The sequence below is a fragment of the Heteronotia binoei genome, chromosome 16 (genome assembly GCF_032191835.1).
Source record: "Heteronotia binoei isolate CCM8104 ecotype False Entrance Well chromosome 16, APGP_CSIRO_Hbin_v1, whole genome shotgun sequence".
Classification (NCBI taxonomy): Eukaryota; Metazoa; Chordata; class Lepidosauria; order Squamata; family Gekkonidae; genus Heteronotia; species Heteronotia binoei.
In genome coordinates this window covers 47,259,148-47,279,515 of record NC_083238.1, presented here as the reverse complement: position 1 = coordinate 47,279,515, position 20,368 = coordinate 47,259,148, and the positions used below count along the sequence as shown (strand labels likewise).

At 47.4% G+C, this 20,368-nt stretch overlaps 1 protein-coding gene across 3 annotated transcripts in view; it reads right to left on the bottom strand.

Annotated features, from left to right (window-relative positions):
* Positions 1–3,380: 3,380 nt before the first annotated feature.
* Positions 3,381–20,368, bottom strand: part of RAPH1 (Ras association (RalGDS/AF-6) and pleckstrin homology domains 1) — a 125,286-nt gene continuing 108,298 nt past the window's right edge. For all 3 annotated transcript variants that reach the window (XM_060256937.1, XM_060256938.1, XM_060256939.1), the window contains 5 exons: positions 20,102–20,212; positions 19,871–19,969; positions 12,138–12,258; positions 11,116–11,261; positions 3,381–9,907 (listed from right to left, as the gene is read on the bottom strand). In XM_060256937.1, the coding sequence (XP_060112920.1) occupies positions 7,925–9,907; positions 11,116–11,261; positions 12,138–12,258; positions 19,871–19,969; positions 20,102–20,212 (2,460 nt within the window). In that variant the 3' untranslated portion in view covers positions 3,381–7,924. The remainder of the gene's footprint in view (positions 9,908–11,115; positions 11,262–12,137; positions 12,259–19,870; positions 19,970–20,101; positions 20,213–20,368) is intronic.

Here is a 20,368-nt window from a genome sequence, read left to right as displayed (position 1 = left end):
TGGGGCAGGTGCAGACCTTCTAGTTAACCCAGCATAGCCCAAGGACAGGTGCTCAGAGGACCGTTACTTTAGTACTCAGTAAGAAACCTTTAGCTGCGCACGTTAGGCCTTGCATTCCAAAGCAGAGAAAATAATTGCTCCTTATCCTCTTTGAAGGAGGAACATCTCGCCATAGGCCTCCTTTGTTGTAGAGCACAACCGTTCCAGTGGCGGGTGGAGGGGTGGGGTGGCTGGTCAAGCAGGGAAGCTTTCTTTGTTGAACATTTCCTGCCTTTGCAGATTCTGGTTGGGCCTTAATGCTTTGCTTTCAGCTCAGATACCAAGAGGTGTGAAAGCAAAGCATTAACCGTTTCCCCGTGGGAAAGCAGAATTAAAGTAAAGGACGTTTATCCTGGACTGGACTTAGGGTACGTATTGGTGAGGAAAACCATTTCAGTTCCTTGTGCGAGAGCTAGGATTGGGGGCTGTTTGCGATGCCTCAGTGTCCTGGGTGAGGGAACGGGGAGTGTCCACCGTGGCAATAACAAGTCTTCCACTGTAGAGTCGCTGGGGTAGTCTCTATCCACAGCAGTAGAAAGAAAGCGAGAGTCCAGTAGCGCCTTAAAGACAAAATCTGTGGCAGGGGATGAGCTGTTGTAAGATGTGAGCTCCCAAAAGCTCATCTCACTGCATGTTTTGTTAGTCTTTTAAGGTGCTACTGGCCTTTGCTCTTTTGTTCTGCTACAGACAGACTAATATGGCGACCCATCTTGTTCTATCCATAGCAGTATTTGAAAATCTCTCAAAATGGATCTGTGGCATTAGGTGAGGTCCAGCCATTTTGAGGTGATGCAAGGTATAGCGTATTGGGACTTGGATGCAGATGCTGATTTTAAAAAAATGTACACACGCGCCTGTGCCCAGGTGGTACCAACGGGGATAATGTATTTTCTAATCTATTTTATAAATCAGGGATATGATTATTTGGGGGCCACTGTTCCCCAAATAATGATGCATTCCGCCACAGTATTTAAATCTGATGTGAAGCTTACCACCTTCTGGGCTCTTTGTTGTACAGTTTTTAAAGTTCAGTCCGATACATTTGGGAAGGACGAGCCAAAAGTAATCTGCAGGAAACGCAGAAGAGCAGCTGCATTTTACTCCAAATGGGTGTTGGGATTTTACCTTCTGCAGCTAGTGAGATGGGCGTACATGGATATATTTGACCTTCCTTTGCAGTGCAAAAGTGTGTGGAAGGGGCACTGCCGTTTGTTTCAGTGCAGGTCGGTAAAAGAGACCGCAATCACTGTCCATCTGAAGGCTAGCCTTATGCTGAATAGGGGGAATAAAACAGGGTTAGAGGCAGGGGTTTGAGCAGTGAGTTTATCCTTCATGTGCGTATCGACAGTGCCATAATGCTCTTTGAATACTGACAAATGGGGATGAGCGCAAATTGATTTCCTTCAGGGCCTTACAGTCAAGACTGAGGTTTCTGTTAAGAAAGGGGGGGGGGTGTCTCCTTTTGCCTTTTGTTGCTCGTGTGGGTTTGCTGTCAATTCTCTACAACATCATCTCTCTTTCTCCCTCTCTCTCAAGTTGTCCTTAATGAAACCAACGCTTCTCAATCTGGTTTACAGTCAGCAACTCTGTGCACTCTGGAGCCCATGCCATTACTCAAGTCAGTTGTGAGAACTGTGCAGGATTCTGGGGGAGGCTGTGTTGCCGGTATTGTTTTATTGTGTGTGCCATGAAAAACCACCTTCCAGTGAACGGGAGGAACATAAATTTTTAAAAAAAGGTTTTTAAATTGTATTTGGAATTAACTGTTGCTGTGTACGAAAACCCTCTTGTTACAAGTCCTAAATAAAAAAAGAAAAAGCACACCCCCCATAACCCCCCTCTGGTATAGTGTCTTGAGGTTGTTCCACACCTGAGCTTTGATTTTTATTTTTGGTTGGGAATATCTTTTTCAGGGAAGCCTATAACAGGAGGAGGATTAATAAAACTTCCAGAAGAACAATACGGAATGGTGACAACTTTAAAGGCAGTAGGGAAAAGGGGAGGGAACAGATGTAGATTAATAGTCCCTAGGTGTGTGCGCAGGGGAGGTATTTGTGGATTTCCTGCATTGTTCAGTGGGGTGGACTAAATTACCCGAGATCCCTTCCAACTCTATAAACCCCAACAGTCCACTTCAGTGGGTCAGCCTGTATTTTTGGGTGTGCCACAGTTGCATTACTGTTGTTACCTTCTGTATCATCGTGCCAGTTAACTTTTGCTTGCCTGTGGTCAACTGACAGACTGTTCCACAAAGCTTTCCAAGGGCAGTGTCTGTGGAACTGTGTGGAGAGAAGTGACTCATTTAGTAAGCTTTCCTCTGCAAGGGACACCTTAAAGATGATCAAATATCCTAGCACTCTCACCACCACCACCACCACACACCATTATGATATGATCACCATCTTCAAGTACTTGAAGGGTTGTCATATAGAAGATGGTGTGGAATTGTTTTCTGTGGCCTCGGAAGGCAGGACCAGAACCAATGGGTTGAAATTAAATCAAAAGAGTTTCCGGCTCAACATTAGGAAGAACTTCCTGACTGTCAGAGCAGTTCCTCGGTAGAACAGGCTTCCTCGGGAGGTGGTGGGCTCTCCTTCCTTGGAGGTTTTTAAACAGGCTAGATGGCCATCTGACAGTGATGAAGATCCTGTGAATTTAGGGGGAGGTATTTGTGAGTTTCCAGCATTGTGCAGGGGACTGGACTAGATGACCCTAGAGGTCCCTTCAAACTCTGATTCTATGTCCTTTCTAAGATGCAAATTTTTGTGAACAACCTATGCAGCAAAACTTGCTTGAAAGATGGAAGAACTAAATGTTCCGCTTACCTGGTTAACTGCAGTGCTTGGTCTAGTCTTCATACTAACTAACCTATTCTGGTCATTTTCTGTAGGAGGCCAGTTTCTTTAGCATTACTTCTAGCAGATGCTCTAAGTGAAGCAATCACAATTTGCCTGTGATGGGAAGTGGTCCAAGGGGGATACGTTTAAGGGCCTCCCCTCTCCTGCACACACACAGCTGGCTGTCACACAGCTATTTGTTGTACAGATGCATTTCTGTGGGATTGTTGAAACAAACCCCCTGCCAGCTCAGGCAGAAATATTTAGAAACCCCTCCTTTCATTCAAAGCCTGTTTTAAGATTTACATGCCAGGCAAGCAACAAACTGCAGCTGGAATTATCTTCACATGTCCCAATTAGTGCTCGTTAGCTCTAAAGGGGAGTGTTTCAAAGTGAAAATGCGGCGAGTTGAATGGAGCCTGTCATCAGATGGACAATTATGCGACTATTACAGTGGTTGCTTTCTGCAGGAGGTAAATCACTCAGGTGAGAACAAAAACCAGGCAAATTTAACTACATCTTTATTGACGTGTGCATATGCCACAGTATAATGATTTCTATAAGGTACTTTCATCATGAATTTTATGTCTTATTTCTTCTCCCATGCTTAAAAAAGTATATTTATACATATTTATAGAATATTTTATATATAACAAAGCTCTCGTTGACCATAAATTAACCCACTCCTAAAGAGCTTTGCTTTCTTTCAAGAGGGAAGGACGAGGGGAGGCAGTCCCACCTCCAAGAGAAAAATGTGCAATTTTTTCTTCTTCCATAAAGCAGTAAACATACGAATGTATTTACAGCACTTTGCACGGATCTGCTGCACACACACAAAAAAACATGGTTGTGATATGGGTGTGTTACATGTGCATCATGATGTCCATTAGGGAGTTCCCGCCACCAGGTATGAACACCTGTAAAAACAGCTCCGGTTCCTCCCCACAGCTGAGATGTTATGTAGAACAAGGAAAAAAGCATGTAAAATACATATCTTGTGCTACTGCATCACTAACAGGCATCTTTTTTTTCTTACATGACATACAGACCAGGGCACAACACACACTGGGGGCTGAAAGGGCAGGCCGTCAAGCATCTGGAATCCCCCCCCCCCCCCGGTCTTGACTGCTGGACTACACAGTTGAGAATTCTATACAGGCTCTTGGTCGCCAAGAGCACAGGACAAAGGCAACTCCCATATGTCAAACCACCCAACCCCCTCCAAACTGTGGACTCGAAGCAACCGGAAGCACCTTCTTCCTGGCGAAGCCATGCTTCACTCGCACCAGGTTCACAACTGCAACCCACACAGAACAGCCGTGGCGACACAGGAGAACGTAACCCGAGCACACAACACACCAGGCCACAAAAATCCATAGGCCCTGCGTGGGGCAAAACTGATCTGCCTCTGGAGAGAGGGAGAACACTTACCCAAGCAGGGTACTCGCCAAATGTTTTCCTTGGGATCGGAGGTGTCTGACTTGCCTCCTAGTCCCAAGCTCTGCCGTGCGGGGGAAGGGTAAGTCCTTAACCATTTTTGGTCATATGTTAGCACGACAGTCTTCAAGCCTTGTTAAAAATGTTATCCAGTTTTCAGTCCTGATTTCACGGTCCAGAGGCTTATTCTTTTACTGATCTTAAAGACAGGCAGAGTGTTTGGTGACAGATTATTCAGTTTTAGCACACATTACGTTGCAAACCTTTTCTGCACTGAGGACACCGCTTGCAGTTCCAGCTAGGCGAACCATTAAGCAAAACACAGGACTCCGATTCGGCAGGTCAAAGAATGGGGCAAGCAACTCTCCATACATACAAGCCGCTACTTTACAGTCTCATTCTAAAAAGCAAGGATGCTTGTTGACCATGTGTACAAAACCTCCCAGTGAATTATGTCTAAAATTTACAGTATTCTGCCCCAGCATTTTGTTGTTTAATTAATTTCCACTAAGTGTCCTAAAGCCAGATTTGCTTTAGAAGGTGCTGCTTGGATCCCCCTCCCACCTAATTAAAATGGATCGAATAAATGTAAATAACAAACAAAGATAACAGTGGTGCTTAAAACAGCTATAAGCGCTGCTGCTTGTTGCCAAGGAACTCTTAAAATTACTCCTTAATTTAGAATTCACAATGAAATGTTAGCTTCTGGACTTAAATACAGACAAGCATCTAAGGGCAACAACTGTGCAGGAAATTCCGCAACCATTCTGTTCAAAATTAAGCTAACTCGGCTGCCTTGGTGCGTTCCAGTGCTCCTTGCAGGGAGCACATTACAGGTAGTTTTATTAAGGCCAACCAACGGGAGCAACAGTGGCAGAAGATAAAGCGTCACACCGTGGCAGAATTAGTTAAAACCTGAATATGCAGAGAACTATAAGCAATCACTGGCCAGAAAAATCTGAGATGTAGTACAGTTTTTGCAGGGGGGAGGGAACGATTCTCAGAAGCCAAGAGAGCACCAGTGACAAGGCTCTCTTTGGCCCTGCAGATTGCTTAGCGACATCCACTGGTGCAGAGAAATGCATGGTCCCCTAGAAGTTATGACTGCAAGTGGACTTTAGTCACAAGCAAAAGAGCGGTTATTTGGTCTGGGCATTTGTCTAGGCCACAAAAAATACCAGTCCCTTCCCCCCTGCAAGTACCTGTTCTAAGAAAAGAGTATGCAGGGGGTATGGGGCAAATGCACTGATCTTACTAACCAAAAGCAACAACTCTCCATGACTCAAGGTGTGCTTAGATACCTAGAAAACTGGCAGGCGCCCTCATGACGTACAGATGTTTTAACCTGGAATTGACTCGAGTGGCAGGCAGGAGCAATAAAATTGGAGCACCAATGCTGTTAAGTCAATTGTCACTCTAAGACACAAGTCAGATATACGGAGCATGCTAAAACGAAATAATGCAAATGGTTTTTAAGGACACTTTATAAGCACAAAAATAGAAGAAAAACAAAAACTCTGAATGCCTTGAAAGATATGGGGTGGGGGAATTGCCTTCCAACAGCAGAGCTTCAAAAATGCACACAGTGGTATGGTATATTCTTATTGCTCAAGTAAACTATGTCAAAATAGGAGAATTACACCGGGTGGGGGGGAGAGAAGAGGAAACAGAAGCCAATTCAATGATCAGACGAGACACATTCATTCACGTTCTGCGTTTAGGATCCCCACCCCACCCAAGCTGCACCCAGGCAAAGGGTTCCACCTGTTTTCTAAGGAAAAACAGTTCCTTTTAGTCTTCAAAATGACCCTTAGTTGGGTTTTTTTTCATAACACAAACAGTGCTCAAGACAGACCAATTTTTAGAAAATTCATTAATTTCTGTTATCCATCTTTACCTTGGGTATGGAGACAAACTGTGTAACTTGGGGGGGGGGGGAGGAAGAGATGTTAAAGAGCTCTGACAGCCCCCCTTTAAAACAAAAACACTTTTCAAGTAAAGAGCAAATATTGCTCACTGCAGGCACACGACACGGATGATATGAAACTGGTGATTAAGCAGATATATCTGCTACGATAGCCGATATTGACATATTCCAAGCTATGCTTTTAATGGTATATGTGATACTCGCTTCAGAACTCGGGATTCCTCACCTAGAGATGTTTCTGCACTCCACTGCCATCACACGTGCTTTGTGGGAAGAGCGGTTTGTGCTTCACCAAAGCCAGGCAGCCGCGCAGAGCAGAAACCAGAGCTTGTGCCATCACGACCCCACCTGGGCCTGCAAGAAGAGAGTGTCTACCTAGCGCTGCAACCAATTTCCAGCTGCCCAGGTGTTGTCCGCGCTCTCTTATGGCGCACGTGCCATTCTCTCTTACTAGTACATTCCAACTAGCTCCTGAGTAATGCTTAAGCTATTACCATCTCCCCGCACCCTGAAATGAATGCAGGATTTGCATGCGCAACTGTATGCTTAAATGAAGCTTTTATCTTTAGTAAAGACATTTACGTGCACCAGCTGTACATTGCCACGCTGGTGACTAGCACCAAGTACCTAACAAATTTAACAGAATCTCTGCTCAGCACATCCCGAGTGCATTTGGTTAGGGGATGGAAAAGACAGCGTTCCCATTTCAATGCAAAAACAGACCTATATGTTGCTTTTTTGCAAAGTCTGGAATAGCACACATAAGTCACATGCACTATTGGCTCTCAAAAGTAAACCCACCGTGTTCAGTACAAATTACCCCCCGCGAGATGAGGATTGCAGCTTCCCAGCCTGAGCCTAAGCAACTCTACTCGGAAGTAAGTCCCTGGGAGGTGTGGATTCGACTGCAGCACGTTAATAAAGAGCTGTGGACTTTGGAATATTTTGATTTCTGAGAGTTTCCCAAGGGAATGCCTTTATTCCGAATATTTCACTCCACCCCCTGCTGTACAGCGGCAGGTCCTGAGGCTGTGTGGCCTTCACCTCAGCAGGAACCGTGACCAGAATGTTTTGGTAGGTCGGGGTCTGTATTTTCTTTCAATCATTTGACAACTTACAGATACCGATTACCATCTGTCAGCGCCGTTTACCCGTCACCAACTGCGAAAAAGTTTTTTTCTCTTCTGATTTAAAGTGCCCCCGAACAATCTTCATTTTTAAAAGGTAAAAAGACTTCTGATTTAACACAGCAAGCCCAATTTCTGGTAATATATATTTTTTTCGGTTGACTGAAACAATAAATACAGATGTACAAAAACATTCTGGTTAGCCTCTATCGTTGCCATGAAATATTTAACAATATATTATATACCTACATTTATAATACATGCACCGACAGGTCTCACGTGGACAGACGACGATTCACTTTCCTGAACTGCAGGAAAGAAAAGGGTTAATAAAAGGTTTTGGTCCGATCCGTTTGAAGGGAAAATTTAGAACGGCCCACCCCTCCATCCCAAACAACGACGCTTTAGGATTGATCGAGAAAGGGAATGTACTCGTAGTCCGTAGCGACCGCTGCAGTACTGTTGGATAAGACCGAATACAAACAGAGCGTGTATGTTGTCTGACACATTTTGCAAGCAACCCCCCTCCTCCCCCGCAGTTAAGGTTCCCTACCCCATCACCAGTCTCGAGACAGCTTGGTGTTTTGATCCCTTTTTGGAGGCGCCGGGGGTGGGCCCCTCCGTAACGTTGCATAGCCTGATATATGAGCGCCTCCAAAGTTGCTAGTCTTCTGCTTGTCCGTCAGCAGTTCCGGGGGAGGTGGGGGCAGAGCCATGTCATCCATTGTAGCGGTCGGCTCAGCCCTGGAAATCCGGGCAGAAGAGAGGGAGCCGTGGCGCGTGATGGACTTGCGCTGCAGAGTCCTGTTCAGGTCAGCCAGGAAGCTGGGCTGAACGCTAAGGCCGGACTTGGGGGAAGTGGGCACTTGGGAACTGGCGGTCACCTGCGATTCGGCGATCTCTGCCTGTGTGAGTCGAGTGCTGTCGTTGCGTTTGGGGCGTGTTGGAGGAGGAGCTTTCTTCCCCGATGACTTGGACCACGGCTGAGGCTGAGGATTGACAACAGCGACTTTGGGAGAGGTATTACCTGAAAACACAGCTGGGATCTCTACTGGGGGCAGAGGAAGCTCGATCTCAGGTGGTGGAGGAGGGAAGTCTGAATCTGACGGAGGAGAAGGAAACTCTTCCACAGCCCCCTTCCCAGAGGCTCCCACAGCTGCCGGTGCTTTTGTCGAGATTCCGGCTTGCTGAAGGACAATAGGCAGATTGAGCTTTCCGGGCTTTGGAGGAGCGGCAGGGGGAGCTGCAGTTTCCTTGGAAGGAGACCCTGAGGGTTCTGGTGGGTGTGCAAATTTGCTGACCAAGGCATCCACCGAAGGTCTCTTCGATTCCTGGTATTCTGCTGAGCTGTTAGATTTTATGCTGGAATTGCGCTGAGGGGTAGGAGGTGGTTTCTTTCCTCCAGGACTGGAGGTCTTATTCGTCTTTTTGACTGGAGAACCACCTGGCTTCTCTGGGGTGGGAGATACTGCTGATGGAGCTGGGGAGGGGGATGGTGGAGGTGGGAATGCGAGGCTGCTCTCAGGGGGAGGAGGAGGGAAGTCAGGAGAAGGGGCTGAGGTGGGCTGCCATTTTGGCTTGGCTTTCACTGCTGGAGGGGACTGCGGGGGGACACTCAGAGGAACAGGCTTCAGAGGTTGGGGTTCTGAGACCGGCAAGGGAGGTGGGGGAGGAGGAAGGGGAAACTGACTGGCTATTTGCTTCACAACTGATGGCATGGGTGACTGAGGGGAAGGAGGAAGCTTACTGGAGTAGCTCTGCTGTTTGGGTAATGTGGGTGGGGGAGTAGGGCCTGGTGGGGCAGGAGCTAATGGAATATGCGGAGTGGTGAAGCTTGGCTGTTTCTTCATGGGACAAGGAACCGGACTGGGCACAGGTGGCATGGGGTGCGTCACTATGGGCGAGGCGGCTTTTGCACTGTTTTGTGTAGGCAGAGTCATGACTGGCTTAGGCGGTGCTTGCGGAGGAGGGGGCGCAGGCATTGGGGGAGGTGGGGGTGGTGAAGCGGCAGTAGCAGGGGGCGGCAGCTGAGGAACACTCTGATGAACCTGGTGGATTTTCAGAGGTGGGGGTGGAGGGGGTGGTGGGGTGAACTGCGGTACTGACGGGGTAGAAGGCACTGGTTTCATGAGCTGTGCCATGGCTGAGCCTGGGGTGGGGGGAGGTGGTGGGGGTGGTGGGGGAGGGACCACACCGTTTGGAGGCAGTGGCTTTCCTGGCGGTGGGAGCAGTGGCGGCTGCTGTGTCATGAGAGGTGGCTTGAAGAGCAGCCCCCCGTGCTGAGAAGCGTTCTGTAATCTGGTGATGGTGCTGTACTTTACAAAGACAGTTGCTGAGCCCCCTCCAGATGGCACAGATTGGCTAGGCAGGGGGGGAGGTGGCGGGGGTGGCGGAGGAGGAGGCGGGGGAGGGGGTGGTGGGGGTGGCGGGAGGGGAGGTGATGGCTGTGATGCTGCTGTATACAGGGCAGCTGTTTTTGTTTGAGGTGACAACGGAGTGGCCAGTGAAGTAAAGGGTCGGTTTATCGAGTCCAGTCTGGCCTAGAAAAAAAAAGGGGGGGGGAGGGAGAAAGGTTAAAATTCAAAACGCGTTTATGGCAGTGATGACAGACTAGTAAACCTTCCCAGCGTAATGAAGACAAAATAGCTATAATTTATTCCAGAGGACTCAAAAACAAACTTGAACCAGCAGGTAAAGGGAATATACTGAAGATATTCCGGGACTCTGAAAGTCTGCATGGTCACAGCTCTGAATGGATTTATTTGGCACCCCTGCTGCTTTTTAAAGCACGGAGTCTCACGTCTGCAGAGGATAGACACTTAAAAACCAAAGGCAGAGCTGCACATCTTTGAAAATGCATAAGTGCTTAATGGGCAGAGGGATTTTCTGAAAAGTGCGAACCGTGACAGAATATGAAGAGAGCAGTCAAGGCATGCATGGATTATTCTATAGGAGAAGCAGGAAGAAGCCAAACTGAAAAGCAAGCAAAGGAACAAAAGCATAAGGATCAGTCACTTACAGAGCACAAAATGAACGATTCTAGTTTAAAGGATGCCCTGCCCCACTCTTTCAGCCACCCATCAAACTACTTTACCGACTTAAAAGAAAAACTCTGAAATTGTGGATTCCAGTGCAAATAAAGTATATGTGTACCACTGCACCGACTAAGTGTTGGAAACTCAGAAAGGAGTGGTGCTGTTCCAAATTCTTCATTCTGTGACCTACGCTGAAGTAGAACTGCAACAGATTAATCGTGAATGTGGGGTTGTGTCTGTGACACACTATCAAATTAGGGCACCGAAAACCAGCTGAGGCACTCGTGGGAAAATCAGTGTATTTAAAGATGAGATCTCTTGGGGGAGAAGAAGTTAGTCTACATGATTCTGCTGTCATTCACCCAGGTTAATAATTCAAACAAGGCCCCTGACCTGCACTCTACCCCTGCTTAAGTCATCACTGCGGTGGAGCTCTGAACTGTTCCGGGTTTGGCATTTGCAACACGAGACTGCGAGGCAACAGGAAAACAAAAACAGCATAAAAACACACGGGAGAGACCCGAAAAGGCAAGCAAGGACTGACAGGAAGCAACCGTTACTGCAATCGGAGGCTAGGCTGTTTGCTATTTCAACTGCATTACGATTCAATATGAAATTTTGGCTTCTTGTTTGTACTGAAATTGCGACATATAAGCAAAGTCAATACTGACAAATACAAAAATCCAAGGCTGCCAACTGTTGTGGGTACTTACGCTAATCTTACTGGACTCTTCCAGCTGAGTGCCCCGTTTCCAGGCCTCTGAGAAGATGGAGCTGACGATACTTTGAGAACGGACGTGTCCCATTTGGGTGTCTGAAACTCCGCTATCAGATTGATTAGAATGATTGGACTGAGATTCTGTTTAAAGAAATGTAGAATTGTTAATGTCTAGAAATGTATATGTAACACTTGGAAGAGAAAAAATACATATATACTAAGTTCTATCTGTCCTGTTCTCAAAAACGTTTTAAGAGGGAAAACCTAACCATAACTAACTATATACGTTAACAAAAAAGTCACCCTTCTACATTTCTGTATTAATGCTAAAATAAAAGTTTTTCAGATTCCAAAAAGGATAACAAATATGTCATCCGCTTAAGTATCAATCTACTTTTTACCCCTTTGATTTGATCTCCCCATTTTAGCCAAAGGTGCAGTAGTGGTGGTTTAAAAAAACCAAAGCAATGCAAAACACCCCTCCAAAGAGGCAAATGAAATTGTTTGCTTTGTGAACTGCCAGCGAGGCTCTTGGCTGTTTATATATTACTTTTTCATATTGAAGAAAATACCACAGATGTTTAAAGCCTGGAAGATCTGAGACGAGGCCACTCTCCATCTTATCAAATGCTTTTTCAGTCACTTTATTTGAAAAAAAAAATTATTATGGCCGAGCTACTTATTAATGAGATAGTTCATCTTGTATTATCCACTATCATTTCCCCCTTATGAATGTAGTTTGATCATAGTGGATATATTTAGATATAATCAGTCTAAACCTTTTTTTTAAAAAAAAAACAACTTTTGGATTCAGGATTTGCAGTTGAATGCACTGTTTTGATTTATATGGCAAATATAAAGGGCAAATAAAGCTATTTTGTTTGAATGTGGATATGTACAGGAAGCACAAAATCTGAATAGAGTCCAGACTTATTTTGTGGTCAACTGCAGACACTATGAGCAAATCATTTTGCAATTTTTTGACTCTTTTCTTTTTCAAGGCTTACTCGGACTCACCCGGCAAACTAGATGAACTAGATCCTGACTTAATACTAGAGCTGGACAGAGATGTCCAATCATAGGCTGACTCCGTCCTTTTCAGCGCTTCTTGGTAGTTCACATATAATTGTTTCCCATACTGAAAAATAAAATGGGTGAAACATTAAAACACTCTTTGGAGTATGACTCTACCAGTTACACAGTTCAAGTCCCTTTCCCCTTTTAAAGAGAAGTAGGCTTGCTTTCGACAAATCGGACTGTAAGGTCAACGGCATTGGAAGCTTCATTGAGCTTTTGGCCATGAAAATTGGAAACAACTTATGGAATAATATCAAACTACCTGGCAAAATGTGTGGAAAATGCAATAATATCAGAGCTGGCCTCCTACAGCAAACTTTTTAGCTCTGAACAATAATTTGTCTTAGCACAGTGACTGCTAGTTCTCCAAACAATATTTGCTTTCCTGCAATCCATGCGGGCAGTGGCTGAAAAACCAATCAGAAAAACTGAACAGCAGGATCAGGGCTCTGAAGCAGACTTGGGCGATAAAATGAAAGAATAAACATATGGATGCCAAAAAAGGTAAAGCAAATTTAAAAAAAGGTAAAACAAACATCAGTTGTTTCCAACTCCGGGGTGACGTCACATCACAACATTTTCACAGCAGACATTTTATGGGGTGTTTTGCCATTGCCTTCCCCAGTCATCTACACTTTCCCCCCAGCAAGCTGGGTACTCATTTTACCGACCTCGGAAGGATGGAAGGCGAAGTCAACTTTGAGCCAGCCCAGCTTCCGTTGGGATCGAACTCAGGTCATGAGCAGAGAACTTGGACTGCAGTACTGCAGCTTTACCACTCTGCGCCACGGGGCTCCTAAGAAATCTGTAACTTGGAATCTTAAAGAGCAGTAATGGGGCAAGTTATTTGAATACACAAAGCTACCTTATATAGCATCAAACCTGTGGCCTATAAAGGTCAGCGTCCACTATGACGGGCGCTTGTCAGTGGTCTCAGGCAGAGGTCATTCACATAACCCACAAGACCTTTTAAACTGGAAGTGCTAGGGGGTGGACCTGGCATATTCTGTATGCAAAACAGATACTCTGTCACTGAGCCACAATACTTCCCTTGAGCAGGGTAGCAAAGCTCAGGTAGCTGTAGGGGGTTATGGGAACCCAGCCTTGAAATTAGTGGTCTGCCTTGGTGACCTAACACACTCAACTGCAGGCAAACTCTACAGTGCAAAATGCATACTGCAAGAGCCACCCTGAGTCCTGCTTGGCAGAAAAAGGAGCGAGATATAAACTGAATAAATAAAATAAGATGTATAAATCTGAGCCGTATGGGCTCTACTACTTAGCTGCAAAGGGGTATAACTGCTATAGTAACCTATTAGGGTTAGTTTTGACTTTTAATTATCAAGGGCTGCTCTAAACCACTGATCTGAATCTAGTTTAATAGCCCTTTTTGGCAATCTGCTCCTGACTACTGTTTCACAGCTGCATTGGTGCATTCCAAAAGGCCTCTGTTCAGGAACTGAGTGGTTAAGGTTGATTGATCTTCACTGAAAGAAAAAAAAAATCCCAATGTTGACAATCTGGATCTTCTTCGTGGTCTCTGTGCTTCAGACTCATGGTGATAGAGCGCCTGCGCCGATCCCCGAATCGGTACCTAAAAAGCCCGGGATTTTTTCGCGCTCAGCACAACGGGCATGCACAGGTGTCCCAGTGCGCATGCTCACTGGCACCAGCGCGAGGATCCCGCCAGTTCCTTTCTGACCGCTGCGCTGAGAGGATCTACTTTCATGTCCCTGGTCGGTAAAGTAATCTTAGGATTGCCTGTGTTGTATATAGCCCGTTTGTTATTTTCTTAGTGTAGTTAGTTAGTTGTTAGATAGTTAGTGTTGTAAAAAAAAATTGTTGGACTTGCCCTTCGGGGCCCAGTTTTTCCCCTCAGAGACTTTCCTGGGTGGGTTTTTTCCTTGGCGACTATGGAAAGACATTGGGTTTTTTTTTAAGAGGTGCCTCTCCTGTGGGAAGAAGATTGCCCCCCCCCCATGGCCATTCCCTCTGTCTCCTTTGTTTGGGCGAGGTACATCATGTGGATTCTTGCTCGCACTGCCTGAGTTTTTCCAAACAAACTCGCAAGAATCGAGCGGCGAGGCTTTCGGCTGCGTTGGTTGAGTCAGCACTTCGTCCTCAAAAGATGGCATCGGGCCCATCGGTACCGATGGGAGAGGCTGTGGCCTCGACGGTCACATTGGCTGATACATCGCCGATCAGGACCGAGATGCCAGTCGAGCGCGGGCGTTCCACAAAGCGACCTTCTGAAGGGTCAGTGGACACCCCAGCTAAGAAGCGTCGGAATGATTCGGGGACCCAATCATCCGCACCGAAGAAGGTGAAATCTAAGGAGAAGCAGAAGAAGACATTGTCCTGCACTCCTTCCCCTTCTCATGACGCTTCGACATTGATGTCGACCGCTCCACCGAGGAAGTTCTTGGCGTCCCCACATCATAGCCCTTCGGAGTCGAGAGGCAGTGCTTCGCAGCAGTTGCGTCTATCGGCATCGGAGCAAGGGATCGACCTCACTCAGCGCTCCCATTCTTCGGGGTCGAGGAGTCACAGTGAGAGTGACTCTGTCTCGGAGGTGGAGCTGTTGGCACTGCTGGATCAGGCAAGAGGTCGGAGAGAGCTGGAACCGACCACCATAGCTCGCCGCTTCCACCGTGGGAGCAGCACCAGTGGCCTCCCTACGCCTATCCATACCCGCTGTATCAGTGGTACCCCCCTCGGGAGTTTGCAGACTGGGACCAGCAATCCGAGGCATCCCATATGTCGAGGCTTTCCCAGCATTCTAGGCAGCATCCCTCGGCATCAATGTCTGTCGCGCCCAAAAGAATCGGCGTGGTGGAGGAAGTCCAGCCTAGGTCATCGGTGTCAATCCGGTCACCAGTCAGAAAGTCAACGCCGGTGCTCTCCGAACATTCTTTTAGGAGAGAGTCTTCATTGTCAGACTCCGAGGTCGGTACTGACGATCCGGACAGGGCTTTGGAACCTTTGCCAATGTCTTATACCGCTGAAGATCTTCCCATTTCACCATCGGAGGATCTAAAGTCGTATGGGGACCTGGTGAAGAGGATGGCACTCTCCCTCTCTCTCCCGGTGACACAACCGCAACCCGTTGTAGACGACACCATATTCGACATCATGCAGCGGGATATGTCTGCAGTGGTTGCCCTGCCTGTTATGAAGGTCATCTTACAGGCGGTGAAGGAGCCCTGGGCGAAGCCTGCTTCTACACCTGTGTCATCAAGAAGGTTGGACCACATGTACCGCATCCAAGAGGCTGGTGCTGAATTTCTCTTCACACATCCAAAGCCCAATTCGGTGGTTGTATCCTCCTCGTCAAAGGCCCGCAAGACGCACTCCTCTCCACCAGACAAGGAGGGAAAGAAGCTGGACAACGTTGGGAGGAAGTTTTACTCTGCTGGGGCGCTGGGAGTAAAGATATCTAACTATGCTGCGTGCATGGCTAGATACCAATACTCAGTGTGGGAACAACTTACCCCCCTCTTGTCTTCCCTGAGTGAGGAGAAGAGGTCTGCTGCAAAGAAGGTGCAGAAGGAAGGCTTTGCTGTAGCCAAACAACAACTGGCTGCAGCAAAGCATATGGTGGACATCTCAGCAAGAACCATCACTTCTGCTGTCTGCTTCCGCCGCCACTCCTGGCTCAGATCAACGGCCCTCCAGCAAGACACCAGGGCCTTCGTTGAAGATCTGCCCTTCGAGGGCGAAGGCCTCTTCAGCTCAACCACCGACAATGCACTCCAGGAAATGAATAAAAGCATAAGAACTTACAGGAACCTGGGGGTCCCGGTGTCTTCCAGAGCTACGAAACTAAAACAGTGGAACAAGCCTTGGTCAAAGAAGCCATATCAAAAGTTCTCCCCAGAACAGCAGTGGAGACCTCACTCTGCCCAACCTGAGAGTAGGTCCCCATACAGGGGGAAAAATAGAAACCGCTACGCTTCTGCACAGACCACCGGCAAGTCCAAGGGCGCTCGCCCTCAAAAGCAGGGCCTTTGACTTTCTGGTAGCGCGCGTCACCATCCCCACTTCTTCGTCTATCCGCCTCTGCCCATTCCTGTCAGCCTGGGAGTCCATCTCTACGGACAGGTGGGCGCTTTCCATCATCGTGGAAGGCTACAAAATAGATTTTGCTCAGATTCCAAACCAATCTGTGGTAATCACCACACCCCCTTCCCCACCTCTGCTGGCAGAGATGAGCAACCTCCTACAGAAACACGCCATAGAACAAGTACCGGTGGAGGCCAGGACGGGAGACTTCTACTCTCGTTACTTCCTGGTTCCCAAGCGGGACGGGGGTTTGAGACCAATCATGGACCTTCGGAATCTGAACAAGTTTATTCTGTACCAGAAGTTCAGAATGTCCACTCTGCAAACAATTCTGCCCCTCATCAACCAAGGGGACTGGATGGCAACGCTGGACCTCAAGGATGCCTACTTCCACGTCAGCATCCATCCTGCGTTCAGATGTTTCCTTCGGTTTGCAGTAGATTCTCAACACTTCCAGTTCAAGGCCCTTCCGTTCGGCCTGTCCACTGCACCTCGGGTGTTCACAAAGATGATGAGTGTTGTGGCTGCCCACCTTCGGCTTCAAGGGATAGTCGTATTTCTATACATCAACAATTGGCTCCTTGTGGCAGAGTTGAAGGGAAGTTTGTCAAACCATATTGCCACCACTCTTCGTCTTCTTCACACCTTGGGTCTGCAGGAGAAATTTGGAGAAATCACACCTTACTCCATCACAGACAGTTCAGTTCATAGGGGCTTTGCCGGATATGAACCTTCATCGCGCTTTCCTACCTCAGCAGAGAGCGACAGACATTATCAACCTTGTCTAACTTCTGCAGAGTCGAAAGTTGGATGGCGCAGCAGCTGCAGCGGATGCTGGGGCTGATGGCGGCGACTACAAGCATGCTGATCTTTGCGAAGCTGAGGATGAGAGGCCTACAACTTTGGTTTCTTCGTCAGTTTTGTCCGTTAAGGGACTCACTTCGAAAGAGGTTTATAATTCCACCTGTGACACTTCAAACACTGCAGTGGTGGAAATCAAAGGACAACATTTGTCAGGGAACTCCCTTCCACCTGCCTGTACCAACAGTGACGATCACAACAGATGTGTCTTTATGGGGTTGGGGGGCCTACATGGATGCTCTGTGTGTGGGGGGCCCTTGGCCTTTGAAATTGACTCATTGTCATATAAATTACCTGGAATTGCTGGCAGTTCATTTTGCTCTTCGATCCTTCCGCCCCATGATGGCGGGGAAGGCTGTTGCTCTGCTTACGGACAATATCACTGCCCTGTGTTATATCAACAGACAGGGGGGGACAGTTTCTTGAAGGCTCTGTGCGCTGGCACTGGAACTGTGTTCAGAGTGCCTGGACCACGACATCTTTGTGAAGGCTGCGCATCTCCCAGGGGTGCTCAACCTGCAAGCAGACTCCCTCAGCAGGGGTGCGGCTTCTCCGCACAAGTGGGAGATACAGTGGCGCTTCCTTGAACCTGTGTTTCAGCTCAGGGGGTCTTTGCCACAGCTGAGAACCGGAAGTGTCCTCTGTTCTGCTCCAGAGGGGGCTCAGATCCAGAGTTGTTGGGAGACGGTCTGCTGTTCCCGTGGGAAGGTCGGTTCCTATATCTGTTCCCACCTCTGCCACTATTAACAAGGGTGGTCAACAAGATCGCGAGAGAGAGACCATGCTGAATCCTGGTGACTCCGTGGTGGCCTCGGCAGAACTGGTTCCCGATCTTGCTCCAACTGGCGAGGGGGGTCTTCTACCAGTTTCCGGCGTAACTGGATCACCGAACACAAGAGACACTGTTGCTTGTTTCAGCCAGAAAAATCAGCTGTAGCTGAACATGCACTTCAAGAAGGAGACCACGTCATCCACTTTGAAAGAACTGAAGTCCTTTCTATGGTCTCACATTATCATACCCGCCTGAACAGAGACGCTATTAAGATTTACAAACACCAGCACAATTTTAACAGAAAGGAAGAAGGCATTTTCATCCACCAATCTTGGTACCCAGCTCTGCAAAACACCCTACAGACTATAAGTTGCAGAAAGTCACAGAACTACCAGTACTTTCCACAGAACTATCAGCACAGTCAACAACCATCTTCCTTATCTTCACACCCCTTCCAACCCTCCCAGCAATTAACACAGAACAATGGTCACATTCAACAGCCAGTTTCCTTATCACTACCCTTCCAGAAAGCCCCACCAAACAATGGGCACATCCACAAACCAATTGCCCTTTCACCACACCCCCTCCAGCCTAGAAATAGCAGCTCTCCAGCAGCCCTGGCCCCATTCAATGCACAGCAGCCAAGAAGGTCAGAGTGCCTGCTCCGGCTGCAATGCCACTGAGAACGAAACGTCTGGAAGGAAAACTTTCTCCAGTAGAACACGGCACTTGAGCCCGAAAGATTCTACAAACCCTAATGATGTTACCAGCCGTGAAAACCTGAAATCTTTGATGTCTTTATTTTCTCTCTCAATAACAGCCCCTGCTGGTCACTTTTATGCTAGGCTGCAATGGAATGATTTCACAGAAACAATTTTTGTTGCCTTTTACGCCCCTGGCAGCGCACTGACACCCCCACTGCTGCTGAGGTTTCGAAAATTGCCATTCCATAGCTTTCTGCATGGGAGCATAGGTGCAGTTGTCACTTTCAACCAACCATTAAGACACGATGTGCTGGACTCACACCCATGCCGTGCTCCTCTCTCCCCCCTCCCCCATAGATAATCCTGGCTAGCAGCCAATTCTAGTTATCCTTTATGCACAAGTGCAGGTGTACACATTTTGGGCTTCCTTCCCCTCCACAATCTGGGATTTCAAAGCAGCTTCACTATCTGTTTGGAGAGGGACACAGCGTGTTAGCCCACCCTCTTGTGTTCATTCTTCACGGGTAACCAGAGTTAGCTGTGACCCCCAGATGGGCCAGGCTAGCCTGATCTCATCAGATCTTGGAAGCCTTCCAGGGTCCGCCCTGGTGAGGAATTGGATGGGAGACACCAAGGAAGTCCAGAGCTGCTATGCGGAGGCAAGCAATGGCAAACTACCTCTGTTCTTCTCTTGCCTTGAAAATGCTGGTCGCTGTATGTTGTTTGCAACTTGAAGGCACCTTCTGCTCAACCAGAATTAAGTTTCTAACTGGGATTCCTTTAGAGCAAAAAGGTACGGAAGAAAGAGTGCATGCCGGCCCCGAGACATGCTTGCGTGCACACCTGTTTCACACTGGTTAAAAATGATCATTTAATATAGTATGTGTGCAGGGGATTGAGCCCATTGTTCTGCGGGTGTTCCTGGGTTTTTTATCTTCCGCGTTGCCCGGGAGGACAAATGTAAATAAGAATTTGCTTGGGCCAGCTTTTTAATTGGGCCCTCGCTTGCTTGCCTACAGCAAGTCATTCTCACGTCCAGGAGTCTAGCACAAAAACAACTGCAACAGACCAAATGATCTCTTGAACAGACACAATTGTCGTCCCTCTCCAAAACAGAGTGGAGGGCCTTGGCTAATTTTCTCTGGGCTGGGTGAATGCTCCCTGCACCCTTGCTTGCAGGGCAACTCTTACACCAGACAAAATTAGTACCAGTGTCCTCAAGGCAGGAGGAATGCTAAATCGCAATATCTTGTGTGCAGTGAAGAAGTATCTACCTTAGCTATACGGATTCCATTCACCCACTGATGTAGTGTTCTGACGTCGTCGCAGCACAGATATTTAATGTACTGGGATTTCTTCTGGATCTGGGGATGCTGCAAGAGAAATAATGTGACCCACGAGTAAGCAAGGTTGCACTGCAGCAAACCCACATCTATTTTGGGATCTCTCTTCCCTTGGCCTTCTTATTCCCCCTTTGAAAACTACAACTCTTACTCGGCAGTTACCTTCAGCACCAGGCAGTAGTCTGTTGGGGCTTTGTACTTGTTCCGATAATCTTGCCCATAGTAAACATTCACATGGTCGAGCTGAAGAAAGCATACAAGATCCCGTGAGACCTGTAACACAAACACATCTCGTCGTGAGTGAAAGGGATTTTGCCCTAAAATCTGGGTTGTCCTAACTCTGGGATTCCCAACACCTCTCAGATTGAAGAAAGTATCAAAAGGGCAACTGGCCAGAGCTGGAGGCAACAGTTCCAGAAGTGAAGTGGA